At 40.9% G+C, this 19,502-nt stretch overlaps 1 protein-coding gene across 1 annotated transcript; it reads left to right on the top strand.

Moving 5' to 3' along the window:
* Nucleotides 1-6,774: 6,774 nt before the first annotated feature.
* Nucleotides 6,775-19,124, top strand: mettl24 (methyltransferase like 24). Its single transcript, XM_037685152.1, has 5 exons — nucleotides 6,775-6,858; nucleotides 7,224-7,345; nucleotides 12,178-12,403; nucleotides 15,556-15,573; nucleotides 18,780-19,124. The coding sequence occupies exons 1-5, from the start codon at nucleotides 6,775-6,777 to the stop codon at nucleotides 19,122-19,124; spliced, it is 795 nt and encodes a 264-aa protein (XP_037541080.1).
* Nucleotides 19,125-19,502: the final 378 nt, after the last annotated feature.

The following is a 19,502-nucleotide window of genomic DNA, read 5'->3' as shown; positions in this document are numbered from 1 at the left end:
ACACACACACACACACACACACACACACACACACACACACACACACATTACGTAAAAAAAATAAGCAACATAAAACACAATTACATAACCTGCAAGTACAGGGCTCTCACAGGAATTTCATGTGCAGTGTGGAATAACGTAAAGAAAAAATAGGTATTTTAACTCCCTTGTGTACATCTGCTGATAAAACTGAGCCACCACGTGCTCTGGAAACTTTTTACCTGTAAGTGTTTTGACTCCGAACGTTAAATTATTTAAAAAAAAACGACAGCTTATTTTTATATGCATTGCATAATAGAAGGTGCAGAATGGGATGAAACATAATTGTTGAAGGTTCCACTGAAAGCTATGGGAAATGAAGACTGTTGAGCTCAGTGCTGCTCTGATCAAATTCCTGAGACCTGGCAGAGCTGTTCTTCACGGCCTGCTTCGTTTCTGCTGGAATGCACTTGTTTACGTCTGGAGCGGAGGTTGAGTGAGCTTTGAGGAAAGAAACCGCGCGAGTGTTGTGATGATGCATTAGTTGCTTACATCGTTTCTTGACTTAATCACCAAGGCTGAGTGCACATTAGCAGTTTGAATTTTCATCAGTGATTTTTTTTTTTTACGATTGCACTTTTCTCTAACTGGGACTTTCCACTGTCAAGAGTAATGTCTGGGCTGTGAAGTTGTCCTCAGATTTTCCACATACCGTATTTTCCGGCGTATAAGTTGCAGTTTTTTTGCATAGATTTGTCAGTCCTGCGACTTATACGCCGAAGCGACTAATATAAGTTTTTATTCCATATTCGTAACGCAATTTATGACTGACGCTTTAAATTTCTAAGAACTGCAACCGCGAGTCCTCCCGTGTGCGCTCGCTTCACTCAGCTGGTGCAGGCGGAGGAACGCTGGAGAGCTAGTGGCTCCAGCTGCGATGGATGGATGGATGGTGCCACTCTGCCCAGGTAAAATAAAGCTGTTTTGACCATTAAGAGATAAGATAAAATAAGATAAGATAAAACTTTATTATCCACCAAAGTGAAAATTTTCCTTTGGCTCTCCAATCATAAAATAAAACACATTCATACAATCAAAAATATTGTGCATAGAATAAAACATTTTGCATACCATAGGTAGATATTATCATTTGGTTTGGTTAAGAATGGTTATTGCATTCGGAATAAATGAATTCTTTATAGATATTCTTCGTTGCCAGAGGGACCCTATAACGGCTTCCTGAGCTCAGACGTTCAAACAAAGAGGATGGGTACTATCTGCTAAAGTATTCCTTGCCTTGAATTATTAAATACAAGATAAACACGACGGGTCAGCGGTGATGCATAATAAATGCAACTTATATGCCGAAGCAATTTATTTGTTTTTTATCCTCTTCATGATGCTTTTTTTGACTGATCTAAAAAAGTTAAATCTGGTCCTCTGGACATTCAAAAAAAACAAAGCAAAACAACAAAAAATGTAGAAACGTTTCGTCTCTCATCCAAGAGACTTCCTCAGTCTGAGGTGCTGTTTTCAGCTCAGTCTCTTAAATAGCACCATCTCAGAGTGGATCAACCAGTTTTGCTGCTGACAACCAAAACCAGCTGATCACATGCTCAAGAAGGACCATCAGCCTAACAATGGGTCATTAGCACACTGATGGCTGTTTACTACTCACAGAGGGCTGAGTGATACTAGCAATCACAGCATTGTAAGAGGGGGACAGTTGAACCCGGAGGCCTCCACCCCTGTTTAATGATGGACGATTTCTTTTCACAAAGATGGCCTCCTTTACTTCTCTCTCAAACCATCGTTCCTCTCTGTCCAGGATGTGAACATCTTCATCCTTGAAAGAGTGACCCCTGGCCTGGAGATGAGTGTAGACCGCAGAGTCCTGGCCTGATGATGTTGATCTTCTGTGCTGGGCCATCCTTTTGGCCAGTGGCTGTTTAGTTTCTCCGATGTAAGACTGATCACAGCCCTCCTGACACTGAACAGCATACACAACATTACTCTGTTTGTGCCGGGGGACTGGATCTTTGGGATGAACCAGTCTTTGCCGTAATGTATTTTGGGGTTTAAAAGCCACTGGGACGTTATGTTTAGAAAATAAACGTCTCAGTTTCTCTGATACCCCCTCAACATATGGAATGACCACTGGTCTGGGTCTGGGTTCCTCCTTTTCACCTGATGGCTGACTGGAGTCCTGTTTGGGTTTCTTCTCTGCTTTCAGGAAGGCCCAGTTAGTGGGGATGCTGTCTGCTCTGTGGTACAGAGTCCTGATGACTCCTAACTTGTGCTCCAAAGGGTGATGGGAGTCAAACTGCAAATACTGGTCTGTGTGGGTGGGTTTGCGGTACACCTCGGTTTGCAAATGTCCTCTATCCGAGACTGAGACCTCACAGTCCAAGAAAGCCAACTTGCCATTTTTTACATCTTCTCGTGTGAACTTGATGTATTTATCCACAGAGTTGATGTGGTCAGTAAAATGTTGGACTTCCTGAGTTTTAATTTTAACCCAGGTGTCGTCAACATACCTGAACCAATGACTTGGTGGTGTCCCTGAAAAGGACGTCAAGGCTCTCTTTTCTACCTCCTCCATGTACAAGTTGGCAACAATAGGAGAAACTGGAGACCCCATAGCACACCCATGTTCCTGCCTATAATATTGCTCCCCATATGTGAAGTAGGTCCACTTATTTACATTCAGCTCAGTGAGAGCGTGTGTCTTGTTCAATAGCTCTTTGTAATTCATCCTTCTATTGATTAAAGCACAGATGGATCTCGCAGCAGATCTGTTCAGACCAAATCAATGAAGCGCTGCGGTTTGCTTCTTAATTTCTATCATCATTAATTACTGCAAGTCCATTCAATTGTCCTACATCATCGTTTAAAAAGAAACTCTGACGGACGAAAAGCACCTCGATGTTTCGTTCTTATCATATACCCACGGAGCAAGTTTACTTTTCATTGCCTAAAACGTACAGGTTGCTTTAATAATGAATGGGCTTTGGTTCTTATTGTAATGGCTTTCACTTGGGGGATAAATCTGCATCTTATCTGTTTTCCTTTCTCACCATACAGCCAGAACAAAGGACACCCTGCTCCAAATACCTGAGCATCACTCTTATCTTTCACAAAGTGGAGTTTCAGCACATAGCAGCTCAGCGTGCGCATGTATGTGTGTGTGTGTGTGTGTGGTGAAGAAAAGGACAAGGACAAGAGCAGTGAGGAAGATACGGTGCGTTTGTGGGAAGCAGTGAAAGGGAAACTGTCCATCACCGAAGTGACAGGCGAGGGCGGTGAGTCAGTGCGGGAGTCGCAGCATCTCCAGCTGTAATGCTGACTGACACAGTGTCTGATGGAAGTGTTACTCACAGAGATGGCCTGCGACGCAAACTGTCCAATCAATGGCAGTCTGCAGCTCCCACGCGAACACACACACACAAACAAAGCGTCATAAAATAAAACTAACAAATTAAAATACGCCAAAGGAACAACTTCAGTTTGCTTAGTTGCTGTTCGATTACTGTAACAGAGCTTAAAGAAGATCTCGGGATTCTGTGGAACCGTTCTCAGCAGTTTAGTGCACGTCGGTGCACACTGCATCCTGATGAATGTTTGCAGCTGGAGCAGTAGACATACAGGTGCAGCTAAAAAAATATTAGAATATCGTGAAAAAATAGTGTTTTTGTCAATCACTTCAGAAAGTGAAACATATATTATATAGGTTCGTCAGATGTAAAGTGAAATATTCCGAGCCTTTATTTCTTGTCATTTTGATGATTATGACTCATAAATAATCAAATTAGAATAATGTGAAGATGTTCAATATTGTAAATTCCTGATGTCACACCCTGATCAGCTGATTAACTCCTAGACATGAGCTACAAATGTCTCACTCCTCAAGTCGAGCCACTCCTGAACCAGAGGCATCATAAGTGTCTTACCTGGTTGAAGACAAAAAGAACTGGACTGTTGCTCAGTGGTCCAACGTCCTCTGTTCAGATTGAAGTAAATTTCATGACATTTGGAAATCAAGGTCCCAGAGTCTGGAGGAAGAGAGTTGAGGCCTAGAATCCATGTTGCTTGAAGTCCAGTATGAAGTTTCCAGTCAGTGAGGGTTTGGTGCCATGTCCTCTGCTGGTGTTGGTCCACTGTGTTTTCTGGAGTCCAGTCAACGCAGCATCTACCAGCACATTTTAGAGACTTCATGCTTCACTGTTTCCTCACAGCAAAAAGGTTGTAGGTTCCATTCTAAATTGGACCTGGGGTCTTTCTGTGTGGAGTTTGCATGTTCTTCTCGTGCTTGTATGGGTTTTCTTCGGGTTCTCCGGTTTCCTACCACACACCAAAAACATGCATGTTAGTCTGCCTTCAGGCTCAGGCCTCCCTTGCAAAAGAGATCTGTGATCTCAATGGGATTTGCCTGGTTAAATAAAGGTTAATAATAATGTGCCTTATGTATGAAAACAGACCCGTTCATTGACGTTGCGCCTCATAGTCCAAAAGGTACGGTATTTAATATATGAATTTCACTTTATGAAATAATTAACAAAAAAAAACCACTTATTCACGATAATTTAATTTTTTCAGCTGAACCTGAATATTTCAAATATTGTACCCACTCAGTATAATTTGTATGCAACAAAGAAACAACAGTTTTGCTCCATATCTTATACAGAAAGTGCCCTTTTCTCTGCTTGCGCTTGAAGAATGGCCAGCTAGGAGGCTCTGACTTACCTGAGAAGGTAAACTCATAATGTACAGCTTCAAACAACAATTCAAATCAACAATAGATGTGATTTTATAAGAGGCACACATCTCAAGCTGATTCTTTCTCCTGGATAGCACTAATCATTCCATTCTCAGCTATTTCCTTCACACGGATTGTTTTATAATAATACACAATGTAGAGTGGATAAATACATGCGTACAGGCACACAGGTTATTGTTTTTCCTTTAAATACTGTAAAATCACAGATATTTTGTTCCTTATTAATACATGCGAGTCATTATTGTTTCTCTCTGTGCAAACTGAAGCTGACAGAGGTGACTGCCAGCATTTGTGCTAAAGATAAATCAGACCAAACTGCTGACGTGAAAAACTGTTTTACACATTATGCACAACTTTTATTTTATTTACTTTTGGATCTGATCTGCTTTAGACATTTTCAGAGGAATGTTTTATTGTTTAAGCCACGTTTTCCCTCACCTATGAATCATTCAGATATATATTTTAAAAAAAGGACTAAAATTCAAGGAAAGCACTAGCGTTCTGCTAATTGTGTCTTTAAGCACTAACAGCCTGGCTCAAAAACAGTCGGGTCCACTTTCTTGAGCTGAGTCTTTGAAAATCACTAAAATGTACAGCTCGGCGGGCAGAAAACACCATTTCAGCAGCAACACAGTGAGTTTCAAAGCGCTTTTAACTAAACTTTTTACACCAGCTGAAGGATGATGGATGTTCTGTGTTGAACATTGCTTGAGTTTTTTTTTTTTTTCTGTTTCTTTAAGAAATTAAAAGAAAGAACTTCATGGTGGTTTAAAACACTTCCACAGCCTTTAAATCCTTGAGTTGCCCCTGTCCAGACTCTCTTACTGTGTGTTGATTCCATAATAATCAACATTACCTTGTTCCACCCACCAAAAAATTGTACAATTTATTAGTTTAAACATTTGATTTCTTTACTATGTTGTGAGTGTGGACACGTCCTAAACTAGTTTCCTGTTAGCAGCTGGTTTTGGTTGTCAGCAGCAAACTGGTTGATTCACTCTGAGAAGGTGCTATTTAAGAGACTGAGCTGAATACAGCACCTCAGACTGAGGAAGTCTCTCGGATGAGAGACGAAACGTATCTACATTTTTTTGCTGTGTTTTTTTTTTTTTTTTGAATGTCCAGAGGACCAGATTGAACTTTTCTGGATTTTTCTACCTGGATTATTGAGCATGCATCAGGATCGTTTCCTGTTATTTAGTCAGGGCCCGCCCAAGACATAAGCAACCTAAGCTGCAGCTTAGGACCCCGGGGCCACTAGGGGGCCCCCTAAGTGGAATTGATTTTTTTTAAGTAATGATTTTTATATGATTCTATTTAATATTTTAAGTTCAGCTATTGCAAATTGTTGCATACATTTACATAGTTTTAAGAACTAATTATTCAACTTTAAATTTATTTTTTTTAAACCATTTTACGTGGTTTCAAGTAACTGTTCATTTACATAATTTTCTTGATATTTTATTTTATTTTGTCTGTTTTTGCACAATTTTATTTACTTTTATGCGTCAAAGTTATTTTACTTGTTTGCTGTTGATCTTGCGCTACAAATTATTTTGAACACTGCTGCAGTTCTTTGGAACCAAAGATAATAAAGCAGATGACACTTTTGCTGTAAAATACATTGCATACTGGTATTTTTTTTTTCTTTTGTTACTTTTAGTATCATTATCTTATATATACATATAGGATCATGTAAACAGGGCTGTCAGAGTCACAGTGAGTTAGGTGGGTGAATGATCTGATCATCTGACTATTGATTGCAGACCTTAGCAGAAATAGAGGTCCCCAAACCAAATTGTGCTTATGGCCCCATAGAGACTTGGGCCGACACTGCATCTAGTATCAAACTTTTTGAACACTGCTAACTCCTCTAGTGTGTGTCAGCAATAAGACTGCATAGGTCTTCACACAGCAGAGAGAAACATGAAATCCATCCTTATGTTTTCATCATAGAATACCCCAGTCTCTGGTTACCATCTTTGGTTTTAATCTTGTGGGACTTGGCAATGCAAGCGATGCCTCAGCTCCAGCTGTGCACCATCCTGAATATTTTGCATAATAAGCTTCACCACTGGAGGCCAAACTACTGCAAGCTGAGGGTCAAACTCAGAAGCAATACACAATTTTTTCGGCAGTGCCAAGTTTTATTATTCTTTTTTTTTTTAATACTAACAGGACCAACACACACACAATCCCAACTACGCAGAACTAAACTCATCTGCTGCTCAGTTCATTCAATAGTTCAGCTTCAGACCAAGGAGTGTGGCGTTTTATCCAGAATGTGCAGATTACTTCCCACCGTTTGCTCACATTTGCTTTAAGTGAACAGAAACATTTCATTTCCATTTTTTTATTGTATTTGTTTGACCGTTGTGTTTGTAATAAAACGGTGCATAGAACAAATTATTACTGGAAGCAGCTGTTTTGACAGGTGCCCGTTGTCTGGCTGTGTTTGTGTGCTCAGGTGCCGTGTGCTTCGTTAGCCGGCGAGGAAGGTGCCACAGGTGACTGGGCCGCGTGCCTGGATCCAAATTACAGCCTGATCCACAGAATACAGAGCAAACACTGCAGGGTGTACTCTTTTGGGTGAGTATTTACTCATGTACTGTGATGGAGTTTCGACAAGGCGTACCCCGCCTCCGTCATAGTGACAGCTGTAGACAGACACCAGCTATTAGACTCTATATTTCCAAACCAAGGTCATCCAAAGAACTGTATAGAACATCACTTTAAAAAAACAAATCTGAACACTTTAAATAAAAAGAGTAAAACAAACCCTTGACCTCCCTGAGACTCGAGAGGAAACCACTCTCAGTTGGCTTTTGCAGCTTGACCTGCTTGCCCTGCATGTGCCAGGGGTTAAACAGAAGTACAGAGGGATCTTCCTGCAGGCAGAGAAAGAGAGAGTGAGCACATTAATCTGAGTAAGAGATGCCACAGGTGTGTTGGCGTCACGGCAGGCAGAGTGTCAGAAAGGTCAGCGCTCCGCTACTTCTGGCTCCTCGATTCGGGGATCAGACGTCAAATAAAGAGGTTGGTGAAGCTCAAAGGTGATCTCATCTTACATACTTCAATAATTAATGCACATTTCTTCATGCAGGGACTTGATCAAACACTTTCATGTTTCACGTCGGTGTATGACCTGACTCGTTTTCTCTCTCGTAATCCAACAGATCCTTTAAGATCTGTGGAATTAATTCAGCAAATGCAAAAAAAAAAAGTGAAACATGCACACACTGAGCATCCTCCAACCTGGTGAGGCTGGCACTAATCTGTCAAAAGATTCCGAAGTGAAATGCAGCCCACAGCTGCATATCAAACTGGATTCAATCAAAAGGTCGAACATCATCTGGAGTGTGTGTGTAGTTCAAGCACAAGCACGCTCTGGTTCTGTGTTTGTGTGAGACAGATCCACCTCACTTACTCGCTGTTTAACGAGGCGTGGACAGCTGCGCCTGCATAGGCACTATGAGCAGCTGCTCTGATTGGTCCACTGTGTGTTGCATGTGAAGCGGTGAGGTTGCTGGATTGCTTCCCCCACTAAAGACCAGTTATCCACCTTGTTGTCCCCTTTACTCAGATTTCAGCATCATACTCATTTTTGCTTTATTTTCCCCCCATTCATAAATAATGCAGATGTGAGCTGTGTATTTTTATACATTTTTGTCTTCTTACTACTGCTGCATACTTTGTCATTATATACTTTTTTTATTCATTCAACCTTTATTTATACAGGTTAGTCTCACTGAGCCACGAGGACTCATTTACAAGAAAGACCTATTTTAAACAAAGAACACAGATGAGGTACAGACAACAATAGACAATCATAAAAAGTAAAGGCTAACAGTAGCAATGAGCTAAGTAAAGGCTCAAGGTAGCAAAAGGCTAAGTAAAGGCTAAAGGTATCAAAATGCTAAGTAAAAGCTAAATGTATCAAAATGCTAAGTAAAGGCTAAATGTAGTGATGGGATAAGTAAAGGCTAAAGTTAGCAAAAGGTTATGTAAAGGCTAAAGGTAGCTAAAGGCTAGATAAAGGCTAAACCTAGCAAAAGGTTACATAAAGGCTAAAGGTAGCAAAAAGTGCTAAAGGGAACAACAGGCTAAGTAAAGGCTAAAAGTGACAAAATGTTGAGTAAAGGCTAAAGGTAGCAAAAGCTAAGAAGGCTAAAGGTAACAAAAAGCTAGGTAAAGGCTAAAAGTAGCAAAAGTCTAGGTAAATATTAAAGGTAGAAAAAAGCTAAGTAAAGGCTAACGGAAGCAATTAGCTAAGTAAAAGCTAAAAGTAACAAAAGGTTGAGTAAAGGCTAAAGGTAGCAAAAGGCTAAGTAAAGGCTAAAGGTAACAAAAAGCTAAGTAAAGGCTAAAGGTAGCAAAAGTATAGGTAATGACTAAAGGTAACGAAAGTCTAGGTAAATATTAAAGGTAGAAAAAAGCTAAGTAAAGACTAAAGGCAGCAAAATGCTAAGTAAAGGCTAAAGGTAGCAAAAGGTGCTAAAGGTAGCATAATTCTAGATAAAGGCTAAATATAGCAAAAGGCTAAGTAAAGGCTAAAGGTAGCAAAAGGTGCTAAATGTAGCAAAAGGCTAGATAAAGGCTAAATGTAGCAAAAGGTTACATAAAGGCTAAAGGTAGCAAAAGGTGCTAGAGGTAGCATAATTCTAGATAAAGGCTAAATGTAGCAAAAGGCTAAGTAATGGCTAAAGGTAGCAAAAAGTGCTAAAGGTAACAACAGCATAGGTAAAGACTAAAGGTAGCAAAAGGCTAAGTAAAGGCTAAAGGTAGCTGGGGAAGGATCTATTCGGATCAGACCCTCAGAAGGGCCCCGACTGTAACCCGGCTGTGGAACATTAATGCACAGAAGAACCGTATCAGTAGGTCAATACAACCAAATGTGAATGAAGAGCAGAGGTCACAGCAGCAAGACCTTGTGCAGACCACCGCAACCATTCATGCTATCTAACCTGTTCAGCTCATTCCGGAGACGGATGCTATGACTTTTATACTTCTTAAAACGTTTAACTGTGTTTACAAAGATTTTCCCCAATAGAAATGTATTGAGATCTGACATTCTTTTTTAATGAACCTTAATTTCTTAAGGCAAGCTGGAAAAATTAAGTAACGATACGCAGTTTCAGGCTGCATCTGACGAGTCCATGTTTGGTCATCAGAAAACCACCAAGGAACTAAATGCTGTCCGTCGAGGTTTCTATCCAACAATGGGCTGATCCAGACAGATTTCACACACTTACATGGGTGCCGTTTGTTTATGTTAGCATTTTTTAATGCTTCTTTTGTATGGATGTCAAGATCTCAAGATGCTGGTGAAGACTCTCAGTCTCAAGATCTCGAGTTTCTTCTGCTTATATATTGAGCCACTGATACTGTTCAAGGTTTAAAACAGAAAGAAGGACTGTAACTTGAAGCAGCACCTTCCCAGTGATGTACAATCACTGACTGACCACAACCTTGTTCTTTCCACCTCAGAGATCATTAAGACTTCCTCATCTTGCTGCGCTACAATCAACTTGTCACAGACAGGAAGTGCAGGAAACTTTTCTTCTTGAAATTGGTCCACCACCTTCCTTGCAGAGTGAAGGCCGTGCCGCTACAAATTTAGAACACTCATGTAGGCTAAAACACAGGAGGGAAAATAAAAATACCTGCACTTCATCGTAAATGGATCACGCATATGCTAATGTGAGGAGGCATAGACACTTGAGGGGGCGGAGGAATACAAGCAGGAGAAGATGTCGTTTCTGACATTTGTCATAGAGTCTCTAAGATTTCTGGCATCTAGGCAAAATTACGATGGGCAGATTCAAATCGTTTTGGCCACACATCTGATCTTTTACAACAGCCCTAACACCCCGGCCCCTGCTGCTCTCTGCCTGTCATCTGCAGGGATTCCCATCAGAGCACCACAAACTGTCAATGAAATGTAGAGAGCTGTAAAAGAGGCATCGCCCTCGCATCCTCTCATCACTCATCTTCCTGCAAGTGGGAGGCATTCAGGGACCTCTGTGAAAAAGAGGCACACGCCTACTTGACACAATTACAGGGTAACGTCACAGCAAAAACAAGACGCAGGAGAATACGGCGCGAAAAATGGAGAAAAAGGGGAAAATGGACTTAAAGAGAGAGGGAGGAGAAATGATCAGACACTGATGTTGACGGGAAAGTGCAGCAAACGTGTTTGTGTGTCTGCTGGAATTTATTCGAGTGTCAAAATGAAGTGAAGAAAGAAGAAGTGAGAGTGGTGAACACATAAAATGTACAGTAGATCTCATTCTCAAAAAGCACAGAATGGAAACTTATTGAGTCGCAAATTCATGACCGTTTGTCGTAAATAGTTTTTAATAGCTTTTTAAAAATATGTCGTTTTCTTCTAACACTCATTTCATTGCAGCAGTGTGACTAAAAATGAGAATTATTCAGCTGTAGTCCACTCTGCTCATCTGGAAGTACCGTACTTTTCGGACTATAAGGCACACTGAAAATCCTTTAATTTCTCAAAAATCAACCGTGAGCCTTATAATCCGGTGCACCTTATGTATTAATTCTGGTTGTGCTTCCTGACCTTGAACTGATTTTATGTGGCACACGGTGCTCAAAAATCTGTACAAATGAACTTGTTTTGCTTAATGCTTTTATAATCCGGTGCGCCTTATAGTCCGAAAAATACGGTATACGGTATACGATATAAAGCCATATAAAATAAACAGTCCATGCTCAATAATCCAGGTATAAAATCCAACATTTTTCAGTCAGGTCATCTGGACAGTTTCTTTTTTTTTTTTGTGCTGAAACGTTTCACCTTCCATCCATGAAGCCTTCCGGATGGAAGGTGAAACGTTTCCGCACACAAAAAAAAGAAACTGTCCAGATGACCTGACTGAAAAATGTTGGATTTTATACCTGGATTATTGAGCATGGAGTGGGTTTTGAACCAGTTTGACATGGATTCACTTTAAAAAGGCTGCCATTAATTATTGACGTCAACATTGTCTGTCTGTTAGCAAAATATCTCATGAGCCACAGGGCAAATGTTAATGAAACCCTCAGAAGAGAAGCAATGTGTGTACAACTAGAGATGATGAACTTTTGGAGCCAACCCAATTCAAGATGGCCTCCACAGTCAACTGATCACTGGAAACACAAAAATAGCTCTAGCTCAGTCACCTTTATAAATACTGAGCTAAAATTCGGCGCAGTAGTAGCTGAGAGCTATTCACAAGCTAGTCGCCGAGCACAAACATATTTCATAAGATCTCGCAATGTTGCATGAGATAAACGGCGATAACTTATCATAAGAGCAGAGTTTAAAACTGACATATGGTGGTGCACCTTCATACTTGATGTTTTAAGAGCGTGCATCGATCCTGTCAGAGATAAACCCTGCTGTCTCTGTGCTGCTGCAGGTTGGGAGTGGACAACAAGTCCCTGGAGCGTCTTCTCTCAGGATCAGGCTGTGAGGTCCACTGCTTCGATCCTAGCCTGAAGCAGCCTCACCTGCAGAAAGCCAACATGTGGTTCCATCGTCTCTCTGTGCACTGGAGGGATCCCAATCCGGCCGTCGCCGCCAAACACCAGTACGCAAACACCAAGAAGCTGGCCACCATCTTCAATGACTTTGGACACAGAGATGTAAGACACAGCTTTGGGCTTAAACCATGTTAGAGGTCTTTATCACCCGCTTCCATGAAAGGCTGGAGATAATCTGTTAGCAAAATATCTAACGAACCACTGGACGGATTTGAATTTAAACTCTCCAAACGCAACAGTTGAATGCGCGTCTACAACTGATTCACTTTTGAAGTCAACCTGATTCAAGTTAGCCACCCCAGCTAATCAAAGTTAGCAAACACAAAAATGGCTGCAACTCTGTCAACATTACAAACACCAAGTCCAAATCTGGTTTTGTAGTAGCTGAGCATCATCCCCACTACCCTGAGCGCAAACGGATTATAAGACTTTTAATCTAAGCTTAGCTATTTTTTTTGGCGTCGACCCTATCTGTTAGCAAAATATCTTATAACCCACTGAACAGATTTTCACGAAACTCTCGGAAATTATTCATTGCTTGTACGTCAACAACTTATAACCTTTGAGTTTTAATTCAAGATGGCCTCCACTGATAATCAAACTTAGCAAATGCAAAAATAATTAAAACTCTCTGATCATTCCAAATATTGACCCAAACTTTGGTGAAAACAGCTGCGATTCATCCCCAAAACATATTCTGAGCACAAAATAATCGGACCAGACCTTCACTGGAAACTATTCCATTAACCACTGGCTCTGCCTGTTAGCAAAATATCTCATGAACCAGAGGAAGGATTTTAATGAATGTCTCAGAAAGCAATCACTGGATGTCCATCTTCAATTGATGACCTTTGGGAGTCAATTTAATTCAAGACAACCAACAGGTCTAATTGATCTCAGCTTGAATAACTTTGCAGCTTTAGATGTAAAACCTTGTTGCACCACCGGGCAGAACCTGATAATGTTGTGTCATTGGCTGAACAGCTAAATCAATTATCTTACATCAGATTTGTGTCCTCTAAATGAGATGTGACTTACTGCAAGGGGCTTTTATCTGGCGCCTCTGCCAGTCACTGTGGCTCCATACAGAAGAGATTTATTTTAAAAAAGAAGTTGACCTTTTGGAGTAACTCGGCTTTCTGCATGAGTGGCTGAGCAGAAGCTTTTGAGAAGCGGAAACAATTCTTCTGCATCCTCGTCGCTCCTCCGACAGACTGAGCACTCCCATTAAAACCTCGTTATGCGGACGCATGCACGGTTCTGCATTTAAAACAGCCGTGTACCGACGCCTCTGTGCACAAACACGCGCAGGCTGCACAACGTTAAGCTTTGTTTACATCTCGTCACAACCTGAAACATCTTTTCAAACACCCTGTACACGCCAAAGTCTGTCAAAAATTAATTACGTTTTGAAAGAAAATGGGCAAAGGCAGAGGATGTGTGTGTGTGTGTGTGTGTGTGTGTAGCGCTCGGCATTCATTCAAGTCTTGTTTGAATTATAATCTTTCAGCTTTCAGCCTTTAAAGAAACGGGGAAAAGTTGTACTCTCGATTGGTCATGGAGTATATAATTTTGCTGTCCTAAACGTAACGATTCAAATAAAAATATACATAAAATTGTACCCTCAAGGACCCTAGTGAGGGTAAAGAGCTGGTCCAGTGTTCCACGGCCAGGACGGAACCCGCATAGTTCCTCTTGGATCTGAGGTTCGACCAACGATCGGACTCGCTTCTCCAGTACCCCTGAATGGTCATCTGGAGAGTTTGGTTTTTTTTGTGCTAAAACGTTTCACCTTCCATCCAGAAGGCTTCATCAGTCAAGGAAACAACACAAAACTGATTCTTCCCCCAAACAGCTTACTCCAAAGTGGAACAAACCAGTTATGTTGGTGCTAAGATGGTCTCTTTGGCACGCCCCCTCCTCTGGTGCCGGCCCTCTTCCTCGTCGACAGTCATGTCAAACTGGTTCAAAACCAACAAAGTCCATGCTCAATAATCCAGGTATACAATCCAACAATTTTCAGTCAGGTCATCTGGACAGTTTCTTTTATTCCCTCTGGACGCCTTTTTGAAGATGGGAACCACCACCCCAGTCTGCCAATCCAGTGGCACTGTGGAAGCGGCTGGGATGAGAATCAGCACCTCCAAATCTGAGGCCATGGTCCTCAACCGGACAATGGTGGATTGCTCTCTTCGGGTAAAGGGTGAGGTTCTGCCTCAAGTATCTTGGGGTTTTCTTCACGAGTGAGGGAAGAATGGAGCATGAGATTGACAAACGGATTGGTGCTGCTCCTCCACATCGAGAGGAGCCAGTTGAGGTGGTTTGAGTATCTGGTAAGGATGCTCCCTGGGTGCCTCCCTGGGGAGGTGCTTCAAGCATGTCCAACTGGGAGGAGACACCGGGGAAGACCTAGGACACGCTGGAGACTAGGTTTCTTGGTTAGACTGGGAACGCCTTGGAGTCCTCCCAGAAGAACTGGAAGAGGTGGTTGTGGAAAGAGATGTCTGGGCCTCCCTGCTTAAGCTGCTGTCCCCATGACCTGACTTATGAACAAATGGAAGAGGATGGATGGATGGATGGCTGGATGGATGGCTGGATGAATGGATGGATGGATAAAATTGTACACCAAATGAAGAGTCAAGCGGGCTCTTCCGCACCATTCTGAATGCAATTTTTGCCCATTCTTTTTTTCCGTTTTCAAATGAATCCTCAAGTTCAACATTTGGCTTTTACTGATCTGAGAACAGTAGAGTTCTGAGAAGGCTATTCAAATTTAGTTGCAAGTGGGCCATATATAAAAATGATTAGGGGGTTTGAGCGCCACAGGTAATATTTTTTTTTACCTGCTGCCAAAAGGCAAAAACAGACGGTCACGGTTCTGTAATTGTGTGCGACTAAAAGCATTTCAAGAACCACTGGTTGACTTTGAATGAAACTTTTAGAAAGTTATCACTGGATGTACATTGATGTGCGCAGTATGTACAGTAAAAACCAGAGTACTAGAACATAGTTTATTCACTAAACATGCTAAATACCTGAGCAGGCGCTTGAAGGAACACGTAGCATGTTTTCATGGTAAATTACAAACTCCTGATTAGCTACACACCTGCTTGCAACTCTAAATTAACCTGCACATACATAGAAAAGCCAGTTAGTAAAGGGAGCCAGCAGACTTGTTGAATCTTTATGTCCTTAAACAAAAAGCTTTTAGATATTTAGATTAACCCTAACTTGAAAACAACTGTATTTTCCAGCTTATAAATAGCTCCGGAGTAGAAGTCTCATCAGTCAAAAAAACCTAACTGGCTTTTCGATGCGTGTGAATGTTTCTGTAAAGTGTCCTGAGACAACTTTGCTGTGAATTGGCGCTGTATAAAATAAACTGAACTGAATCTGCATCTTTCTAGACTTCTTCAGTCGTAACAAAAATGAGTTGGTTACGTTTGTGGTTTTTATTCTGATACGTTAAATTACCCAGAATTTTAATCTGGAATTCAATTTTTGTAGAAACGTTTAGCCAAAAGTTAAAAAGTGATCAGAAGTGACTTAATTTTTTATTCCTTTAGCTGCACCTTAATCTTTAGTAAAAGCTGAATGGTTTTGTCTCTGATCTTACTGAAGCCATACTTCCCATCACAAGGCCAAAAAATTGAGAGGGGGGAAAGAAAAAAAAGTGATGCTTTGTAGATTTTAAGAGATAAACTGCCAGATTCACTGTGTTTAATAACGTGTGAGCTATCTGTAGGAGTGGAGTGTGTAAAACCGTATGCAGGTTATGTAACGGCCCTGTGGAGACCGCTGGAGAGCGTTCAGTGGGATGTTTATCGGAGGAACACGAGATAATGAGATTTTCAATCAGACCTTGAAACAGACGAGAGGATTGAATCGTGACGAGCTGATCTATGTTGGCACGCTCAGGCATTGACCCGTTTGCACCTGCTAACACAACCGGGAAATGATACTAACCTTCCTTAAAGAAATGCACATCACCCTCCGCCTCACAAACCAGTTTTAAACAAATAAACCTTTAAACAAATACCCATACAGTATGGTTTACAGCTTCACAGAAAAGTAAATCAAAATCCTATTACTAGTGAAAATGTGCATTTTATTATAAAAACATTTATTTCAGGATAATTAATATCCTTTTAATGATCAAATTCAAGTGTCATACTTGTTTAGCTGCAGCTTGCACACAATTTCATGCAAAAGTCCATCTCTGCATTAAACTAGAAAATATTGCCTGCTCTGAAAATGCTGAGGGACTTTGCTCAAATTTGCTGAAAAAGGTGGAAGTGAAATTCATAACAGCTGAACTTTCAGTGTTAATTGGAATAATAATTTAAAAAAACTAAAAAAAAAACGTGAAACAGAAGGACAGACAAAGTAGAACGATGGAAAAAGCGCAAGGAAACAAAAACGGACGTAAAAGTGCATTGGAACACTAAAAGGACACAGAGACATAAAAAGACTAGAAGGCTGCATAAGAAAATGAATTCATATAGAGAAAAATTAAGCATAAGGAGAGTAAAAAGAAACCAATGTATGAGGTAAAAAGACCAAAAGCACACAGATATATAACGTTTTTATAGGATTCAGAAGGAACCATAAAAAGACATGGAGACATATAAAGAGAAAAAGAAAAGGCAAGGAGACAAACGTAAGCAAAAAAGATGCATACGGATAGCAAAAGGATCCATACGGAGACATAAGAGGTGAGAATGAAAGATTTTTTAGGGATGAACGATATTGGAATGGACAGTGCTTTTTATATCAGTGAGTTATTTTGATGGAATGGCCAATATTTAACTTTATCTCTAATATTGGACGATACCAATATGCTGATAATATCGTGCATCACTCATTTTTTTTAATACAAAAAGGAAAACTGAGAATGCTTAAAAACCAAAAACATACATAAAAAACATGCATAAGTAGAGACAACAGAAGAATTAATAAACAGTAAAAGTTCACACCATAAACTTAACTGATCCAGGATCGTCTGAAACGTTTCTTTAGGACAACATTCCCTAACATTTCTTTGAGGTAAATCTGTGAATCTGAAAAGTTAATTTTACACGATTTAAGAAAATGAAACTGTTAAACCCTCGGGACACAAGTTATTCATACCTTTAAAATTCATAAACAACCAAAATGTAAAGTTTTACCGGTCTAGATGAAACCCAAGGTCCTGGAGACACGCATTCAGCTCTGAACGTGCACAACTCTATTTACATAACCGTGACCTCGGGGTGTTATTAACATTCATAATATGAAGCAGTTCCTCCCTCTTCTATTACAACAGGCCTTGACAGGCTGTGATTCCACTCAATCCATCATCCACACTGCTGAACTCAGGCCAGGCTCCAGTTCCTCCTCCATGTCTTTTATTAGCTTTTGCATTCAGCATCTCCATGCTGATCAAATTAGCTAAATATCTTAAACCATTTGACTTTACTAAAATCTTCAGAAAACAATCACTGGATGTTCAACTGATTGACTTTTGTAGTTAATCAAATTCAAGATGGCCACCACAGCTAATTAACCTTAGCCAAGACAAAAATGTCCACAACTCAGTCAGCTTTATAGAGCTTAAGCTAAAATTGGATGTGGTTGTAGCCGAGTGATTAACAACAAATTCTGAGATCTTGTTGGCTCCATCAAATTCAGAATTGAATTCATAATCTTCCTTCTAACCTACAAAGCCCTCAACAACCTAGCTCCATCTTATATTACAGATCTTATTGTTCCATATTTTCCCAACAGTGCACTTCACTCTCAGACTGCAGGTTTACTTGTGGTTCCTAGAGTTTCCAAAAGCAGAATGGGAGGAAGATCTTTCAGTTATCAGGCTCCTCTCTTGTGGAACCAACTTCCAGTTTCTGTCCGTGAGTCGGACACATTGTCCAGTTTTAGGACTTTTCTTTGTGATAAATCCTATAGTTAGGGTTGGCTTGTTATTATGCTATAGGCTTAGACTACTGGAGGACAAATTGACCTAATTTCTTAAAATGAATTGTTAAAATTGAATAGTTTTCATTTGATACTATTTCTATCTTAACGTGATTATTGACCTGCCATTGTGTATCTGTTCCTACCAAACCCAGCCAGATGAAGCAGACGATCACTTGTCCTGAGCCTGGTTCTGCTAAAGGTTTCTTCCTCATGAGGGAGTTTTTCCTTTCCACTGTCGCCTTCATGCTTGCTCAAAATGAGTCTTCGATGGAGTTAATCTCAAAGCAGTCTGCTGCTCGGATAAATAATGTTAAATTATTTTTACATATGAATGTTTCTGTTTAGTGCCCTGAGATGACTTCTGTTCTGACTTGGTGCTATATCAATAAACTGAATTGAATCTTATAAAAAAAAAAGTTTTTTTTTCCAAAGTTTTAACCAAAATGGCTCCAAGGTGGTGGGCAATATGTCCTACGAGGCATTTTAGGACTTTAACTGAAAAGGTGTTTCTTTCCTGTTCCAGGTGGATGTCCTAAAAGTCGACATGGAGAGCGCAGAGTGGAAGATTTTAGAGAACTTGGTTCTGGAAGGGGTCCTGGACTCAGTGGGTCAGCTGCTGCTGGAGCTTCACCTGCACTGGGCGGGCTTCGAGGTCGGCGGCGACGACCCGTCTGTGGTGCGATACTGGTTCAGCCTGCTTAAGGAACTGGAGCGCGCCAACTTCTACCTGTTCCGCATTCACAGCGACCCGGCCAAACCTCGCCGCTTTCTACACAAGAACCTCCTGAATGCGAGCAGCGCGTACACGCTGAGCTACGTGAACACGCAGTGGAGGCCATCGAGGACACCAGATGTTCGCAGAAAATAAACGTTAATATGAAGTTATTTTTATTTTAAAAAATGTGAGGCGTTTCAACACAAACCTGCTTTTGCAAATGAAGCTATCCTCACAGAACACTACCCAGCCTGACCTTTCCCACAAAGCTCTCTGCTCCGACTTCTGCTGTTCATCATCTGCTGACCTGTAATGGCTGCAGCCGTGCAGAGGGGCAGAGTAATTGCCTCCAGAGGCTGCGCTTCTGCTTTTAGTAGCTGTCCTGTTGGCTGCACGTCAGCTTGATTCGGTCTCCATCATCAAGACGCTCTCTGAGCCTGGCCCGCAGCCAGCCAGTCCCAGCTGATATTAAACAGCCAAGGCACAGACTCAGCTTTAAACAGCGTCTTACCTGCAGAGGACAGCAGTCAG

Source organism: Nematolebias whitei, chromosome 12 (assembly GCF_014905685.2).
Source record: "Nematolebias whitei isolate Nwh7 chromosome 12, NemWhi1, whole genome shotgun sequence".
NCBI classification, from domain to species: Eukaryota; Metazoa; Chordata; class Actinopteri; order Cyprinodontiformes; family Rivulidae; genus Nematolebias; species Nematolebias whitei.
The sequence above is the reverse complement of the archived record's forward strand: the minus strand, read 5'-3'. Positions and strand labels throughout refer to the sequence as shown.